Source organism: Lichenostomus cassidix, chromosome Z (genome assembly GCF_008360975.1).
Source record: "Lichenostomus cassidix isolate B80296 chromosome Z, HeHo_3.0, whole genome shotgun sequence".
NCBI lineage: Eukaryota > Metazoa > Chordata > Aves > Passeriformes > Meliphagidae > Lichenostomus > Lichenostomus cassidix.
In genome coordinates this window covers 48,930,283-48,946,086 of record NC_139511.1, presented here as the reverse complement: position 1 = coordinate 48,946,086, position 15,804 = coordinate 48,930,283, and the positions used below count along the sequence as shown (strand labels likewise).

General features: G+C 42.6%; 1 protein-coding gene across 1 annotated transcript in view; it reads left to right on the top strand.

Annotated features, from left to right (window-relative positions):
- The window catches only part of DMRT1 (doublesex and mab-3 related transcription factor 1), a 60,772-nt gene that overhangs the window by 8,766 nt on the left and 36,202 nt on the right, over positions 1 to 15,804 (top strand). The window contains exon 3 of the mRNA XM_085041991.1: positions 15,139 to 15,422. Within this exon, the coding sequence (XP_084898117.1) occupies positions 15,139 to 15,422 (284 nt within the window). The remainder of the gene's footprint in view (positions 1 to 15,138; positions 15,423 to 15,804) is intronic.

Sequence of the window (15,804 nt, the reverse complement as noted above, 5' to 3'; positions counted from 1 at the left end):
TCACCTGTGAATAACTAATCCATCATCATCATCATCATTATCTGGTTTTCTCCAGTTCATTGCAGTTAAGATGACAGAAAAAGAATCACATTTGCATGTGACTCTTGTAAGAGATTGTGAACTTGGACTTGCCTCTCTTGGATTAACACGATTTCCACAGCGCAAGTTAGATTTTGTCTTTGGGAAGCAGTTGCTGGAGGTGGTCTTCTGCCTGTATAGTAGTTTTCTTAGTTACTAAATCTCTTTCAAGCTGGACTAAGTAAATATTATGGGAGCTTTGACCAATCTTTCCTTGATGTAGGATAAAACTTGTCTTTAATAGGCTTGTTAAATTCCTGACTGATACAGGTATGCAATGAATGAAGCACTCCACAGTGTGGTGGCCATGGCTTTGTAATTTTCAGTTCGTTTCAGAATAACGTGTTTTGCTCTGAGCTGTGTGAAAAGGCATTGCCTATGAAGCAAGAAGCAGTGGGCATTTCAGCTTCTCTCTGCTGCTTTGGGTTCACTGTACTTGGGAAAATAGTAGAGGAGTTCTGAGCATCTCATTATAAAAGGACATAGATAAATCTGAAAGGATAGAGGGAAGGATGACAAAAATGATGCATTGCTTGTAGAAAAGGAGACTAAGGGTGGATATAAACAGTCTATAAATATTTGAGAGGTAATAATATGGAGGAGGGGGAGGGATTATTTACAGTGCTTGAGACAGCATAACAAGGAGCAACGGCTTGAAACTAAAAAAGGCAAAATTAAATTAGACACTAGACACTTTTTTTCCTAACTAGAAGTGCAATTAGCAACAGAGTGACCTGCATAAGGACAAGGGGGTAAGTGAAGCATAATCAGGAGAGGTGTTTAGGAGTGTGTTAGATTATGATCTCAAGTGATTAATATGGGGGTAAACTCTGATCAATGTGCAGGTTAAAGTAGATGACGGAAATCTCCTGCAGCTTTGTCATCTCCTCTATGATTCATTGCCTCTAGCCATTGTTTGATTGCCTTAAATAAATCATAATGTTACAGGGTTCTGCATCCCTGATTAGATGTTTCCAGTTAATTCTCCAGTTCTCTTGCAAAGCTTGCACTTTCCTTACTCGTCTTTTCCAGTAATACTCATTATTGCAGCTTTGCATGCCTACACGTGTGTATGTGCCTGTGTTTTAACTGAGCTAATGTCTGAAGTGCTGGACATGTTTATTCAGTGAGGCACAGACTCTTGTCAGAAGAGTGGTATTTCTGTCATACTGGTGAAACAAAGTAGAAAAAGCAGCAGTTCTAAAAGTCTGAATTAAGAAGTTTTATTTTTCCCATCAGGCTTTCAGTCCTAAGTGAAGCTGCAGCGGAAGTGTAAAAACACATAGAATTGTGAACAGTTTTGGAAAAACCTTGGAGAAGATAGCTTTTCTTTTTCTGTGCAGGTGATACTCCGAGTCTTGTCTAGGGCTGTCTTCACCAGAGGCAGGGGCTCGGGAGCGCTTTCTGCAGCGTGCCAAGGAGGCAAGGGTGCCAGGGACCAATCATGACCTACCCAGGCTTCCTTACTTTGAGAGAGAAAGGCTGCTCACTCCTGAGATGGAGGTAAAAAAACCACAGGAAGCTCAGCAGTTACTTCTATCCTTCTTTCTCATTTCAGAAGAGATTTTTTTTTTCCCCAAAGGATTTGGAGTAGACTTTTTTTAGGGCTTTTTTAATTTTCAGAAATACTTCCATCATAGGGCTTTATGTGTTTTCAGCATCTTGCTCTCCAACTTTTCTCACACCGCGTGGGGTTTCCAGACATAGGGCTATGGTTAGATCAAGATAGCTGCGAAGCAGTGTTTGCTGTGTGCTGGACAGACTTTGCCATGTACAGTGTCCTACCACCAGATTTTCTTACCACCTAAGGAATCAGGGCTGTTCAGCGCATCCTATTGTTCTTTGTGCCTTGGAAGCTCTCTGTCGCACTGGCATACGCATATGTGCATTCAGGTTTAGAGAGTTATCTGTGTTACTATGAACACTGAGATAAGGAATGCAGCAGGAGCAGAAAATGTACTAGGAATTTCTAAGAATTTACTATCCGTGGGCACATTATTATGCTATCTGAAGCTAACCTCTTGTTCCTTTCTGTGTCCTTGAAACAGTTATTTTAACTTCTCTGAATGTGTGGGGCTCTTTGTTTTAAAGAAAAGATGTGAGGAGTGAGGAGTACTGCACGCTTCCCTAACTGAGCACTGATTTGATTGCTTGCTTCACATTTTGTTTCACATGCTTTCTTGTACCTTGAAGACTGCTTTCATTTGCTTAATTTATCAACTAACTTCCTATTTCAGCCTGTTCACCCATTTTCCATTTGCAGTAGATTTGCCACTTAATAACATGGGAGTTAAAATGCAGTTTTGAAGGTTTCTTTTGTAGGAATACTTTTTTGTACACTTCTTCTAATTCCTCTGTTTCATTCAACTTTACCAAACTTTCTTCTGAGTTTGCGTACCTGCTAGTCTTAATCAGGGTTGTGAATGACTTCTTTATTTAAATAACAAACACTGTTCCTGCACATCTGTCTTGTGTTTTCTTGAAGAGCTTGCAGATAGTCAGTTAAATACTGAAATACTGAGCTTCACTTCCTTTGCAGTGAGATTGGTCATCTGATTTTCTTTTTTTTTTTTTTTTTAATTGCTGTCTCTAGTCTTTAGTAGTACTATTTTATTGCTTACAGAATAAACCACTATTTGCTGATTTGGATGTCTGTAGTAATGGGCACAGCTGAATCTCAGTAGATGTTAGGCAGTTGTAGTTCCAGTCACTCTGCATTTCTGTCAGTTATGCATGAACAACAGTCATTAGTGATCAATTTACATTTGCATTGAAGCAGATTTTGTGGGTGCAAATGTTGTTGCATCCTTGCTACACTGAGAGTTGTGTACAAAAGTTATGCACATGTATGTGATTCTTGCTCACTTGCTCAGGCCTGCTGAGTGTCTGCAGTGTTTTGTCACTTCTCCTGATACTAGTTTTTGCATCACATATTAGGTAGAGTGAAAAAGCCTTCCTGTTATTTCTAGTTGGTCTGTTTTAGAAACCTTTCGAGTTTCTGTCATTGTAATGGCTTATAACCATGCATGGACTCCAGCTAATTCCAACCATCATCCTACTCCCTTTATTATTTTTAGTGTAAGCCATAGTGATTTTATCCTAGTCATATTTCCTCCAAGGTCTCCTATCTCAGACACTTGTAAAGCTTTCCCTCCCTTCTAATGTTTTCTTTGATCTCTTGTTAATGACTTAAATCCCTTTAGATTTAATCCACACCAAGTTTCTTTCTCTGCCTCTGAATTTGCTTCTTTGCCCCTGCAAGTGTCTGGGCTGTTTTCCATCACCGTCCAGAAATCTGGTTTGCTCTCCTAATTTCCTGTCATTTTTAATTTCTTCTTCTTTTTTTTTTAAAGTTGTGTTGATTTTTACTTTTGTCTCCATTACTCACTTCAGTAGCATGTTGGATGTCTGAACACAAAGAGTTAAATATTTGTAAATTTCCTTCTCAAATCATGTGTCTCAAGGTGAATAATAACATGTATACATAGATATGCACACACAGTAAACATGCATACATAGATACACACACACAGTAGTCATGCTCCCAGCTTTTATACTGAGGATTGAAAATGGTCCCTGTTTCTCATGCTCCTAGTTTTCTGAAGCACCGATTTTATTGGTCCTGATCCTGTTAGCTGTCACACATGCTAATAACTTTACATATGTAGATAATCCTGGTGTCTCAGATCAGTGTGGACAAACATATCCTGGAGCATTAAAATAGTGCCTAGCACCTCCACAGAGTCGAAGCCATATTCAAAGATTTTGAATGTATTTTCTTTTCCAAAGCCATTAATTATTTTTTGCCAATAAAGATTTGAGTAAGATCACTGTAGCTGTGTTACAATGACCAAAAGTGCAGGAAAAGAAAGAACAAGCATTGCCCCCCCCCAGCTCACATAAAAAGATGGACTACTCTGCTGTAGTCAGTGACAGAAGACATTGAAAGTTGAATTTGCTGCTGTAGATGTCTTATTGAAAGCCTGGAGCTTAAATTAATTGTGGAAATAAAATACTGTTTTCTGTAGGTTTTATTTCTTTTGCTATATTAGGAGGATTGTTAAGGTGCATACTAAATGTGGGCAGCAGATCATTTTTATTAAGTGTTCACTAAATGTGAACAAAATGTGCCTTCTCCAGTTCTACTGAAATCAGAGGTATTTCAGCTTCTCTTAGCTGGATCTAGACTGGGGCTCTGTGTAAGACTGAGAAACTTACTATGCCAAGCTGCAGTCTTCTGGATGAAATTGCTCTCTCCTTGGTTTTTTCCACACAAATCACATTTTCTTTTTAGAAATACAAGTTTGTGTGAAGATTAAAATTAATCAAAAATCTTAAAATTGGGAGGGTTTTAAATTGTGTTAGAAACACACAGAGTTAACAATAATTTCACCCATTATGGAATAATAACTCTACATATGGAATATAGGAAGAAATGCTCAATAATTTTTCTTGATCCTTGCTTTGAAAAGGACTGATAGTATTATAGCTGTATATGGATATGGCGACATTTCAGTCCTGAGAGGAACTGAAAATCCGTAGGGCTGGAGAACTCACATGCAGTATTAGGTGAAAAAAAAAAAGAGGAAAAACCCCAACTTGGCTGAGGATCTGTGGAGTCTCCCTTCCTGGAAATATTCAAGAGCTGTCTGGACACGATCCTGTACAATGTGTTGTAGGATGACTCTGCTGAGCAGAGTGGGTGGGCCACATGACCCACTGCAGTCCCTTCCAACCTGACCCACTCTGATTTCCAGTAAGTCTCTTTAACACTGGGGAAATTCCTAAATCTTGAAAGAAAGCTGATACCATGCCAGTGTTTCAAGAAAAATGAGTGTGGGAATGTGGGTGGCTGCAAATCCATCAGCCTGACATCAGTTTTTTGAAAACAGTGGAACAATCCACAGCAAAATGAAATATGCAAGAAGGGGAGAAATGCAGCTGTTAAAGGATGCTCGCACAACATCAGTTAACAGAAGTTTATGAGTAAAGACTCTTTTAAGTTGGTAATCTTTTATTGTTACAAAATTGTTTGGTGAAATGATGTCCTAATGCAATCACAAATCCTGCATTTGATTTTTGTATTTCCTGACACCTTGATTAGGAACCTGAACTGACAGAAAATCAGTATTGTATGTTTTACATGGTTTTAAGGAGAGTGATCCTATTCATTTGCAAATGTGGGTCTGAGTGGGGAATCTTAACACAGTGGTGTTTCTGGAGGCATCTCGCATCTCACAGGAACCTGGTTTTTGCTGTAATCATCCCACTGGTATCTTGGCAGGAAATCTGGCATCATCACAGGTTGGTAGGTGATGGAAAGGTGCAAGTAGTAGCAAGCACTGCAGAAGACACAAGTGCATTGCGGGAAGGCTTGGTTAGATGACAGCTCATATGCAAGCAAAAGCCATTTTAACCCATACCAGAAGTGAAACGTGGAGAAGTCTATCCCCAATAAACATTGTCAGTGCACAGCTGGTGGTCCTGGGGGATACTGAATGAAAGAGGATGACCAAAAACTGGCACAGTCCTTCTAGGCACATACGTGGTGATAGAAATCTGGTGAGATGGTCATGGACCTAGTGCTAGTGGTCCTTCCCTGGGAACATGGTGTATACCAGAAGGTGGGCTCAAAATGAATACTGAACCAAAATCAGTGGAAGGTTAGGCGAGGGAGCAAGGGAAGTACATCTGTTTCCCTGCTCAAACCCTTCAGTAGGTATCTCTTTGTAGCTAGTGGTGGGGGTATGTAGCCATGGTTTGGACCCACCCACCTGGACTTGAACTTGGAAGAGCTCAGGCAGGAGACATAGGAATCATTAAAGGACCAGGGCAAATGTTGCTGGAGTGAAAGTCAGCAGTTTATTTTGCACTTTAGTATTCCACTTACATAAGCTTTATTTTATCTCCAGCATGATGGTTCTGATTCCTTATGCTTTGCCAGGCTATGCCAGCTCCAGTGTTCTGTGTCATTTCATGGAGTAGGTTTTGTGTTGTGAACAGCAGCAGCATTGGGGATGCAGAATCCTATGAATTCACCATAGGGCTCAAAAAAGACTGTAGGAAATAACCTTAATTCTGAGGTCTCTCAACTTTCCCCAAATTGTGCTGTCCCTTTTGCATAACATTTATCCTAGAGTGCCTCTTTCTGGCAGGTTTCGGTTTTGGTAAAATCAGTTGTTCCACTTAGAACTGGTTTAGCCTTTCAGAAGTGGAACTGGAAAAATGCCATTTTGCTCAAAGACCACTCCGGAGTTATTCCTAGAGGGGAGAAAAAAAAAATTCCTTCCAGGTGAAATTGGGTATTGTTCTTCCAGTCAAGTAACCCTTGAGAAGCACAAGAGCACAGATATTGGTGTCCTTGCAGATAAAGCCATTTCCTGCCCCCGGGACACATGCCCTGTGCCTGCAGACATTGCTGCCCTTATGCCTGCTCCTCACCGATGATGCCAGCTGAACTCACAGTCCAGCAGCTGCACTTCGCAAGGGATTTTTCGGGACGTCCATACAGCCCTAGTTATCAGACCTGATGCAGGAAAGCTGCAGTGACTGGTTGTTTTGTCTTGCCGTGGTGGGACAAGGTGAAAAGCATGGTAGGAGCTGGCAGGTGATAAGGCATAGCCGTGATAAAGAGGTGGAACAGATTGGCCCTTGTACACTTCAGTTCCGAGGAAGAGGCCAGAGGGCCTGCAAGAGGCTCAGAATTGTTAGACCACATGCATGGGGGTTTTCTGTTTGTTTGTTTCCTTGTTTGTTTTAAATGTGCATTCCTGCTTTGAGAACAATGGTGTATATTTTTGGTTAGGGTTGGAGAGGTACTGTGGTGTGGTGTCAGTAAGGTGTTTTGGCTATGCTATGTATTCCTAACCTGGAGACATAGCTGCTGTTAGCCTACATGCCTGATATGGCTGGTACCTGATACTTTTCAATCTCTCTTTAGTAGATTAGAGCGCAGCTGGCTGCCCAGGACTGTTCGGGAAGGTAATCTGAGCAAGAAGGAAAAAGAACCACCAGTTTTGGTGCTTCAGCTCAGGGTAGGGCCGTAATGTTGGCAGTTGAGGGAGGGAGGAAAAGACAGTTTTATGAAAAGCTTTTTGGTCAAAATGATTTGGAGTGCTGCAGGCGTGGCTTTCCATAGGTGAATCAGAGTAAAAGAACCCCATACATCTGAGAAACCAGGTTCCAAGACAGGGTCCCCTCCTGTTCTGCTGACCCTCCTTGTCACTTGTGTTTGATGGCTCATCTTGCTTGCAGAGTGGTCTCCACCTCCCCACTGTCTGAGAGGCAGCACAGTGAAGGACCAGAGATCTGCAAACTGGAGAAACACAGAGAAAGATTTTATCTTCACAGCAGTGCCTTGGCTAGCCATTTCTTAGGAACTGAATTACAGGTTGCTTTTAGAAGTCTGCATCTTTTCAGTCTGCTTTTAGGCAGAAGGCTTTCACTGACAGGTTTGAAAGGCATGGTTCTGCATACCTAGTGCTACAGTAGAAATTCATACTGTACACTTTTGGTCCAAAGTAAATACCTGATCCTTGATGTTTCATTTTATTTGTCATGATGTTAGAAAAGTATCTCAGATTTGCTGATTCTTGGGAAGTTTATTTAACCATGCAGTTCAAAAGCACCAAAACCTCTTTTTTGTACTACAGTTTCCTAATTTCTTCAATACATCTTTGCAGATAGGGATGTGAGTTGAGAATTTTATTCATATAGGCACCTAAGAGAGAGGTTTTAAGATAAAGCACCCTCTGGCATATATTGATAAGTAGGGGACTAAGGGGAAGACAAAAGTCAGGACAACAGGTCATTAGCTCTCCTGTTTTCTTGAGGGCCCTGCTTCTCTGTCGCCTCCAATTCTAGTGCCCTTCGGAAGAAGGCGGACATATGGTATGTGGACTTGTAGTGCAGTGAAGCTGTTAGCTGAAGCAGATAGTGCTGGGATGCAGATCACTGCCTGGTCCTTTTCTGGGAGCTTTGAGAGCAGTGAAGACAAAATCCTGGTTCTTTGCACACTCACGTCAGTATCCATAAAGGACAATACCTGTGAATGCCATATTGGACCAGATTTGTCTCTCAAGAACCTATACTGCATTAACCAAATCTGTGAATGGGGTGTGGGGTGATTTGTGTTCTGCTTACTAAAGGAGCAGTAAACAGACTTCTGTGTGAAAAAGCAGGGATCAGCAAGTTACAAAGCTGGGAAAACAAAACAAGATGAAATAGACTCTCTGGAGGGAGAGGAGAAAGAGAAAAGGTGACACTGGAGAGGAGAGCAGTTGGGATCTTCTTCAGAGCTTTATGTTCAGGTTTAGCTGCTTTTTGCTGTCAAGTTCCTTAAATTCCCATTGAGAAACTCCAGCCCTTTCTCATTCCCTTCCTTCTCCTACTGAAGAGGTTTCCTTTCCTCTTCTTATTTTATCTAAAGCAGGGAGTGGGAGCAGGGAAGGTGTTCATGTGCAATATTGTGTGTGGTATCACTGTGCAAGGTACCAATAATAAATGACACACTACATGCTTAGACAATTTACTGCAGGCTTTTGTATAGGCTGTGACAAGTGATCAAAAGGTCAAAAAAGCTTCCTTAACAAATTTGATAAGATAATGCAGTGAGCTGTAACAGCATGAAGTCCAGGGGGCCATAGACCAGAATAGAAGAAATAATTATGCATGGTAATGGGTAATTACAGATAATGGCCTTTTTTGGGGGTGGCAGAAAATTACACAGCCCCACAGCCTTGCCTGAAATGAACATTGTCTAGCACATTAACTTTATATCAAGCTAAAAGTTCAATGCTGGAACTAAAGATAATCCACAACTTTTAATGGGAAGAGAACAGAAATACTCCTCTGAAAGGCAGGGCAAACATGCAGGTTTTGTTCCTTGGGAGGCAGAGTTTCTCAGCAGAAAGTAATGGTGCCAGCTTTCTTTGACATCTGAAACAGCTCTGTCATGGTTGTCTGGTGGGAGAAACACATTGTACCAGAGTTCCTGATTATGCTGTTAGGGAGTGATTTCACACTGGCCTTGTTCAAGGCTACTGTCCGACCTCAAAGCCAGCTATGAATTGAACTAAACTAATGCATTGCAAGACTTAATATTGCTAAACCAGCTAATAGGAGTGTATCAATCTTTAGGTACTGAACAGTGAGAAATTGTCAGGTACAGATACAGGATTCTTTTGAGGTATGAAGGCAAGTGTTTCCTGACTGAATAATATTTTGTGCTTTAATGGCGTAACTGACCCTGCTGCAGAAGCTGGTTTGCAGGAAGGTATTAAAACTGCATTGGTGAAAACAGTCATTCTGAATTGAAAACTACAGTATCAGTAGCTGAACTTCACTCCCTGGGCAATGCTTACCTGCTCTTCCAGTCAGTGTGTTACTTGAATAGTCACAGCTCTGTATTTTCAACAGCAGAGCCATGTACGTGCAGAGTCTCTGTGGGCATAGAAAAAATAAAAATGGTTAACCACTGGTTTATACAAGAACTCGTGCCAATAAATGGGGGCAGTGAAATTCTCTTAATTGTCACAGTGCATATACAAATCCGTTTTCTGGAACATACAGGCAGATGGAGACTAATCAGGTCTAATGCCACATGAGTAAATTGAACCATGCTACTGTGTGCTCCCTGACACTGAAATGCAGCTCTACTATCCTGATATATAAAACAGTTCCTGGTGTGCATCTGTCCTAAGCTGACTAATAATCTCCCTCATATTTCTGTGTGGTACAGTAACCATTCTCATTAGGCACTTTGGTGTCCCACCCTGTTTTACATGCTTAGAAAGTCTAATAGTATGGCTCTACATCATTTGACCTCAGTATCAGAGACTTACCAAGACATACTTAAAATACTGTTGTCAGCATATAGTAAGATGTAAAACTGGCCCTTTATAGTACCAGCAGGAATAGAAGATACTCCGTGCTTTTATGCAGCCTTCAAATCTCAGTGTTTGTATTTCTCAGTATGTGTCCTTAAAAACACATTTGCATCTGTGAAAAAGAGATTATGATAGAAATTCCTGTAAATTACCTGGAATTTCTCCTTTCTCCTCCCAGATGATCTATATACTGGCCTCTGCATTGATTTCGCCATGCATATCCGCAATTTGTGTAAATCGCCATAGCTTTATTGAAGTAAATGGTCTGAGACTGGTTTACATTAGCCAAGGACTGGACCAGTGTTTTTCACTGTACTCTGCTAAGCGAAGGCAGAAGCCCATCATAGGTTACTGAATGTAAAAGACCTATATGTGTAACTGACCCCTAGTACTCACCTTCTTTAGAAGAAAATACCAGCCACCCTGAAATGAATTACTGGTTAACTACTATTAATATGCCATAGAGCTGGAGAGTTGTCTACACCACTGCGAGATCAATAACAGTATTTATTGTGCATCATATTGATCTTCTATGAAAGAGTGGGCCATATTTCACACTGTGTACATAGTGCAAAAAAAGTAGCATCGGTTCTCTACAGGAATTAGTACAGACATAGAAAAGAACTTAGAGATCCAAGGGCACAGCTGCATCAAGGAGTACTGTTGTCTTGCAAGAGTGTTGCTCACAGATGGAGAGCCTGTGATGGCCCTACATAGTAGATTTGGTGTCTCAAAAACTGAGTGAGAATTTCAACCACTTTGTTTTTCTGTTACTATTTATTCTAATTTCCATACCTCCTTATACAGGCTCAGTCCTATATTTGATCATGTCCTATATGCAACTTCCAAAATATTAAAATTTGTGTGTAGTAGCAAGGGAAAGGCCCAGGAGCCATTCCTACTTTTTCCATCTAGAGAGTGAAGGCAGCGAAGGCATGAGCCCAGCTCCTGCAGCAGATCTCATGTTTTAAAGTGCAGGTGGAGGGACAGTGTGTGAGCCTGACAGTGCAGCCGGGGTTGCCTTGAGAGCTTAATTCCTCTCAAAAATTGCACCCTCATGTGCAGGTGTTGTAATGCTGCAAGCTCTGAGGCAGGAGAGGACCCTCTTCTTGCCAGCAGAGCCATTCAGCTGTGTTTGATTATATTTGGAAGAAAGAAGAAAGTCAGCTGAAAGCTGGATTCTTAGCCTTGGTATTCTCTACTTGCTGGCAGAAAACAGTCACAGGCTGACAGCCTCCCTCGAGGAGAACACTTTGCTGGTTGAGCTGCTGCAGATGAGGCTGCAGGAAGGTTCAGCCTGTAGGTACAAGTCTAGCTTTACAGGTACAGGCCAAAAAAGACCAGTCAGAGGATCCCCAGCTAGATAGTTAGAAACAGTGATTCCTATAGGTCTGTCCTTCCATGTTCAGAAGCATGATGTCATGGGATTTAGGGAAAACTAGCTCTTACAGATGTATTTCCAGTGCTGGCACAAGAGTCCTAGTTCATCAAGGAGTTGGATGTGTCTTTCCCTTTATTTGAACTTTTCTTCTGGCTCCTATTTCTGTTGTTAATCTGCTGGGGCACATCCCTGTGGTGTAGCCCTGCAGCTCAGAAGGGTTGCGTGCCAGAGATGTTACGAGGATCATGGATTTCATAGCTCTGGGTTTATGAGAGAAAAATGCCCCAGGCTGCTGATACCTGGGGATTTATGCATATGGTGCATGGGTGGCTGAATGAACCAGGCTCTAGAGACCAGGAGATGGCAGCTGATGGTAGTGTTAAGCATGGAGGACAGTAGAAAGGTAGTGGAGCATGGAGGTAGTGGAGCATGGAGGGACAGCAGAAAGAAAGCAGCGGGTACTTCTGGTGTGTCTGTAATGGCCCTGAGCTCTGAACCACTGGTGGGTGTTGTGCACTTACATAAAAGAAAGTGGGTGACTAGTCAAACCTTTTGCACTTCTGGTGCCAAGTTATGGTAGCCCAAACCACAGCTAGGAGGTAGAAAGAGAAAAGAAGGATCAGAAAGCATTTTATGTTTTTCTGCTTCTTAATGCAGCAAAATACTCCCACTGCTGCTCTTCAGGAGGGAGCTGTAGCACTAACAGCCACTAGAACATCACAGAAGCATCGGTAATGCTTGTGTGATTTGGTGGATGATAGCTATGGGTAGGTTTCTGTTCTAGCCTGGCCCATCTTGTCCCATGTTAGCAAGTGTAGTGCATAAGACCTTTCCAAACTTTGCAACAAAACCTGCTACTTTCTCCCTCTCTTCCTTTAAGCTGCTGGCACTTAAAGTGGCTCTTCTTTCCTACATATTACAGAATCAGAATCATGGAAATATTTAGGTTAGAAAAGACCTCTTAAGATCATCAAGTCCAGCCTTTGACCCATCACCACCTTGTCATCTTGACCACAGCACTTAGTGCAGCATCCAGTCATTTCTTGAAACCCTCCAGGAATGGTGATTCTGCCACTTCAGTGGGCAGCCCATTCCAATGCTTAACAACCCTTTCTCTTAAGTTCTTCCTGATGTCCAGCCTGAACTGTCACTGACCCACCTTGAGGCTGTGTCCTCTCATCCTGCCACTTGTTGCCTGGGAGAAGACAAACCGAACCTGGCTACAGCCTCCTTTCAGGCAGTTGTAGAGAGTTATAAGGTCCCCCTGAGGTCTCCTTTTTTCCAGGGTGAACAACCCCAGCTCCTTCAGTCACCCCTCATACGACTTGTGCTCCAGACCCTTCCCCAGCTCCATTGCCCTTCTCTGGACATGCTTCAGCACCTTAGTGGCTTCCTTCTAGTGAGGAGCCCAGAAGTGAGCGCAGGATTTGAGGTGTGGCCTCACCGGTGCTGAGTACAGGGGGCCAATCCCTGCCTTGGTCCTGCTGGCCACACTATTGCTCATCAAGGCCAGGATGACATTGGCCTTCTTGGCCACCTGGGCACACACTGGCTTTGTTGAACTTCACACCATTGGCCTTGGCCCATGATCCAGCCTGTCCAGCTCCCTCTGCAGAGCCTTCCTGCCCTCCAGCAGATCAACACTCCCACCTGACTTAGTGTTGTCTGTGAACTGACTGAGGATAATCTTGATCCCCTCGTCCAGATCATGTAGGTGTAAATAGACCTCATCTTCCTGGTGCTAGTATTTTTAATATTTTTAAGCAGTAGCCTTTCTAATGATGCACTGTAAATTGAAAGACACTGCATAGGTTTTAGGAGAAATGGTGCATTTGTGCAGCTTAATATAGCCCTGTCAGGAGTTCAGCAGACAACTGCCTTGCATGTGTCTGTCATATGAAATCTGTATCCCAGCAAGGAATGTGTTGGAGGATTTTGCTTTTGGCTTGTATTTTGCAACGTGTAAAGCAGAGCAATTGGAATGCAGCTTTATTTGAGAGGTAAATTTTGAGAGGGGAGCCAGGCTTGTGTTGTGCCAGTGGTCTAAGTTCTGATTTTATCAAAGACACAGACAAAAGGATCCGAGTCTTGCCCAGAAGCAGAATAATAGCAGTTTAAAAAATTATATAAATGAAGGTGCAGAAACTGTGAAAAGTCTTCTGTGGCATTGCAGGCACTTCTGTTCTTTGTGCATATTTGAGAAATACTCCAGATAAACAAAGCCAGCAGGTTCTGGTTCTGCAGGAAAATCAAGTGCAGAAGGCATAGAACACTCTTTGCTAATAAACATATATATCTAATTGATATCAACAGAATGTCAGTGAGAATTGAATGGGGGCACTGTTTAATTTAGGGACCTGTAAGGAGATGATCCACGTTTGCAGAAAGCTTTCATTACTGCTGAAGAAGTGAAACACAATTGCATTATAAATGGCAATAATTGGTAAAACTGATGGTTGGATCTAGTATGCAGCTAATACACAGTACAGTCACAACTCAGAGGCTGGTGAATACCACCGTATTCCTTCTACAGGCAAGTAACCAAGATACAGGTACACCAACAGCAAGATCCAAAACAAACTAAGCCTGCAGGAAATGTCTTTTAGGGCTGTTATTTCCTGTGTGTCTGTTGCCCATGCTGCTTTGTGTCCATACTGATAGTTCTTGGGAGTTCATCAGGGTGGTTTAAGCCACATGGTTTTCTCCTCCACATAACAGTTGGACAACACCATGGGAAAAACAGGAGCTCCTTACAGAGAACTGGTACAGGGCAGGTTTACAGAAATGCAGACTGGAACCAGAGCTGCAGATATGGTGGGCTTTAGATATTCAATTTTTTCCCTTGTAAATGTGTGTAAGATTGTGGCAGTTTTTTGTTGTGTCCAGCTTGATGATGTAACTGATGCTGCATTTCAAGAGAGAGCTTGTCTGTGCAACAGTACCAACAAGCACTGTCCATTTTTCATTCTTGCAAATATTGCAATGCGCTGGTTGACAGTAGAGTAGGGAAATCATGGCTTAAAACATTGTCTGAGAAACAGCCCCAACTTAGGGAATGACAGGGAGGCAGACCTTGCTTGTGGGGAGTGCAGCCTGCTGATCTCTGTTCTGGAAACACTCTAGCGTGCATACAGCAAGTCATGAGCAATACCCTTCTCCTCTCCTCTTTTGGTGGTGGGGGATCTTGTTCTGCTCTGTGGTTTTGTAGGTACACACAGGAGCTAAATTTGGGTATGAAGACTCAGCAAGGATTGAGGACATCACTGCTCACAGGTGGCATGTGGGTTTCTGGGACACCTAGGCTGATCATGTGGTACTTCCCCTGCTGCAACTTCTCTTACCTTGTGGCTGTTTGCCCTTCCTAGAGGCATGTTCAGAAAGTGTCCTCTCACCTTCAGGACGCTGGTTGAGAGGAGTCATTTTGTTGCTAGATCCTTTCTGCTTCCAGAGGGTTAAAAGAAACTTGGCACACTGTTACAGGTTAAAAAGTAATAGGGGACTACAGAATTAGATGATGTAAATTGTTATTGCCACCGTTGGTGCTGACTGAGGATTCTGAGCATTGTCTTAAACTGCTGTTGGTTTTGTCTGCTTTTATACGGTCTGTGGTGTGTGTAGGTCACAGTCTTGGACGTTGAGTAGTTGTTGGTGCACTTCAGCTTCCGTCAAACACCCAGCCATGTTTCGCTTTCAGCTCCTACTTCTTCTTATTTACCACGCTCTATCCAGCCTTTGGGAGGAGTAGTAGCTCATCAGAAGGTGAAAGTTAATAGTCTTTTTTTTCTTTTCCAGAGGGACGCATGCTCATTCAGGACATCCCTTCCATCCCCAGCAGAGGGCACTTGGAGAGCACGTCTGAGTTGGTCGTGGACTCCGCCTACTACAGCAGTTTTTACCAGCCGTCTCTGTATCCTTGTTACAATAACCTGTACAACTACTCCCAGTACCAGATGGCAGTGGCCAGTGAGCCTTCCTCGAGTGAGACAGGGAGTACTATTGTAGGGTCGGCCATGAAGAACAGCCTTCGAAGTCTCCCAGCATCATACATGCCGAGCCAGTCAGGAAAACAGTGGCAGGTATGATCTTACAGAGGAGTTACGAGGAAGAGTGAGGTGGACAGTAAGCTCTTTCTTGGGCTGTCTCTGACCTCGTGTTTGCTGGTTTTGTGGCACTGCAAAACCAGAACTGTATTCCAGGGTGGGTTTGGGACCTATTTTAAGAAAGTTAGACAGAATGGGTGGTTGCAATGCCGCACAGCAAAAACAATTACATAGTTGGACAGTGGTTATGTGCCACAAGCACAAAGGGCACTCACTTGATTTTATCGTCTGTATTATGTCACAGTTGAGTATGGATTGTTTTCCAGAAAAAGAGTCCAACTCAATTGGCCAGCATAACATCCTGAGAGCCTCAGGTGTGATTTCCAGGAGGCTTTGCTCTTCAGAAGCACATGTTTTT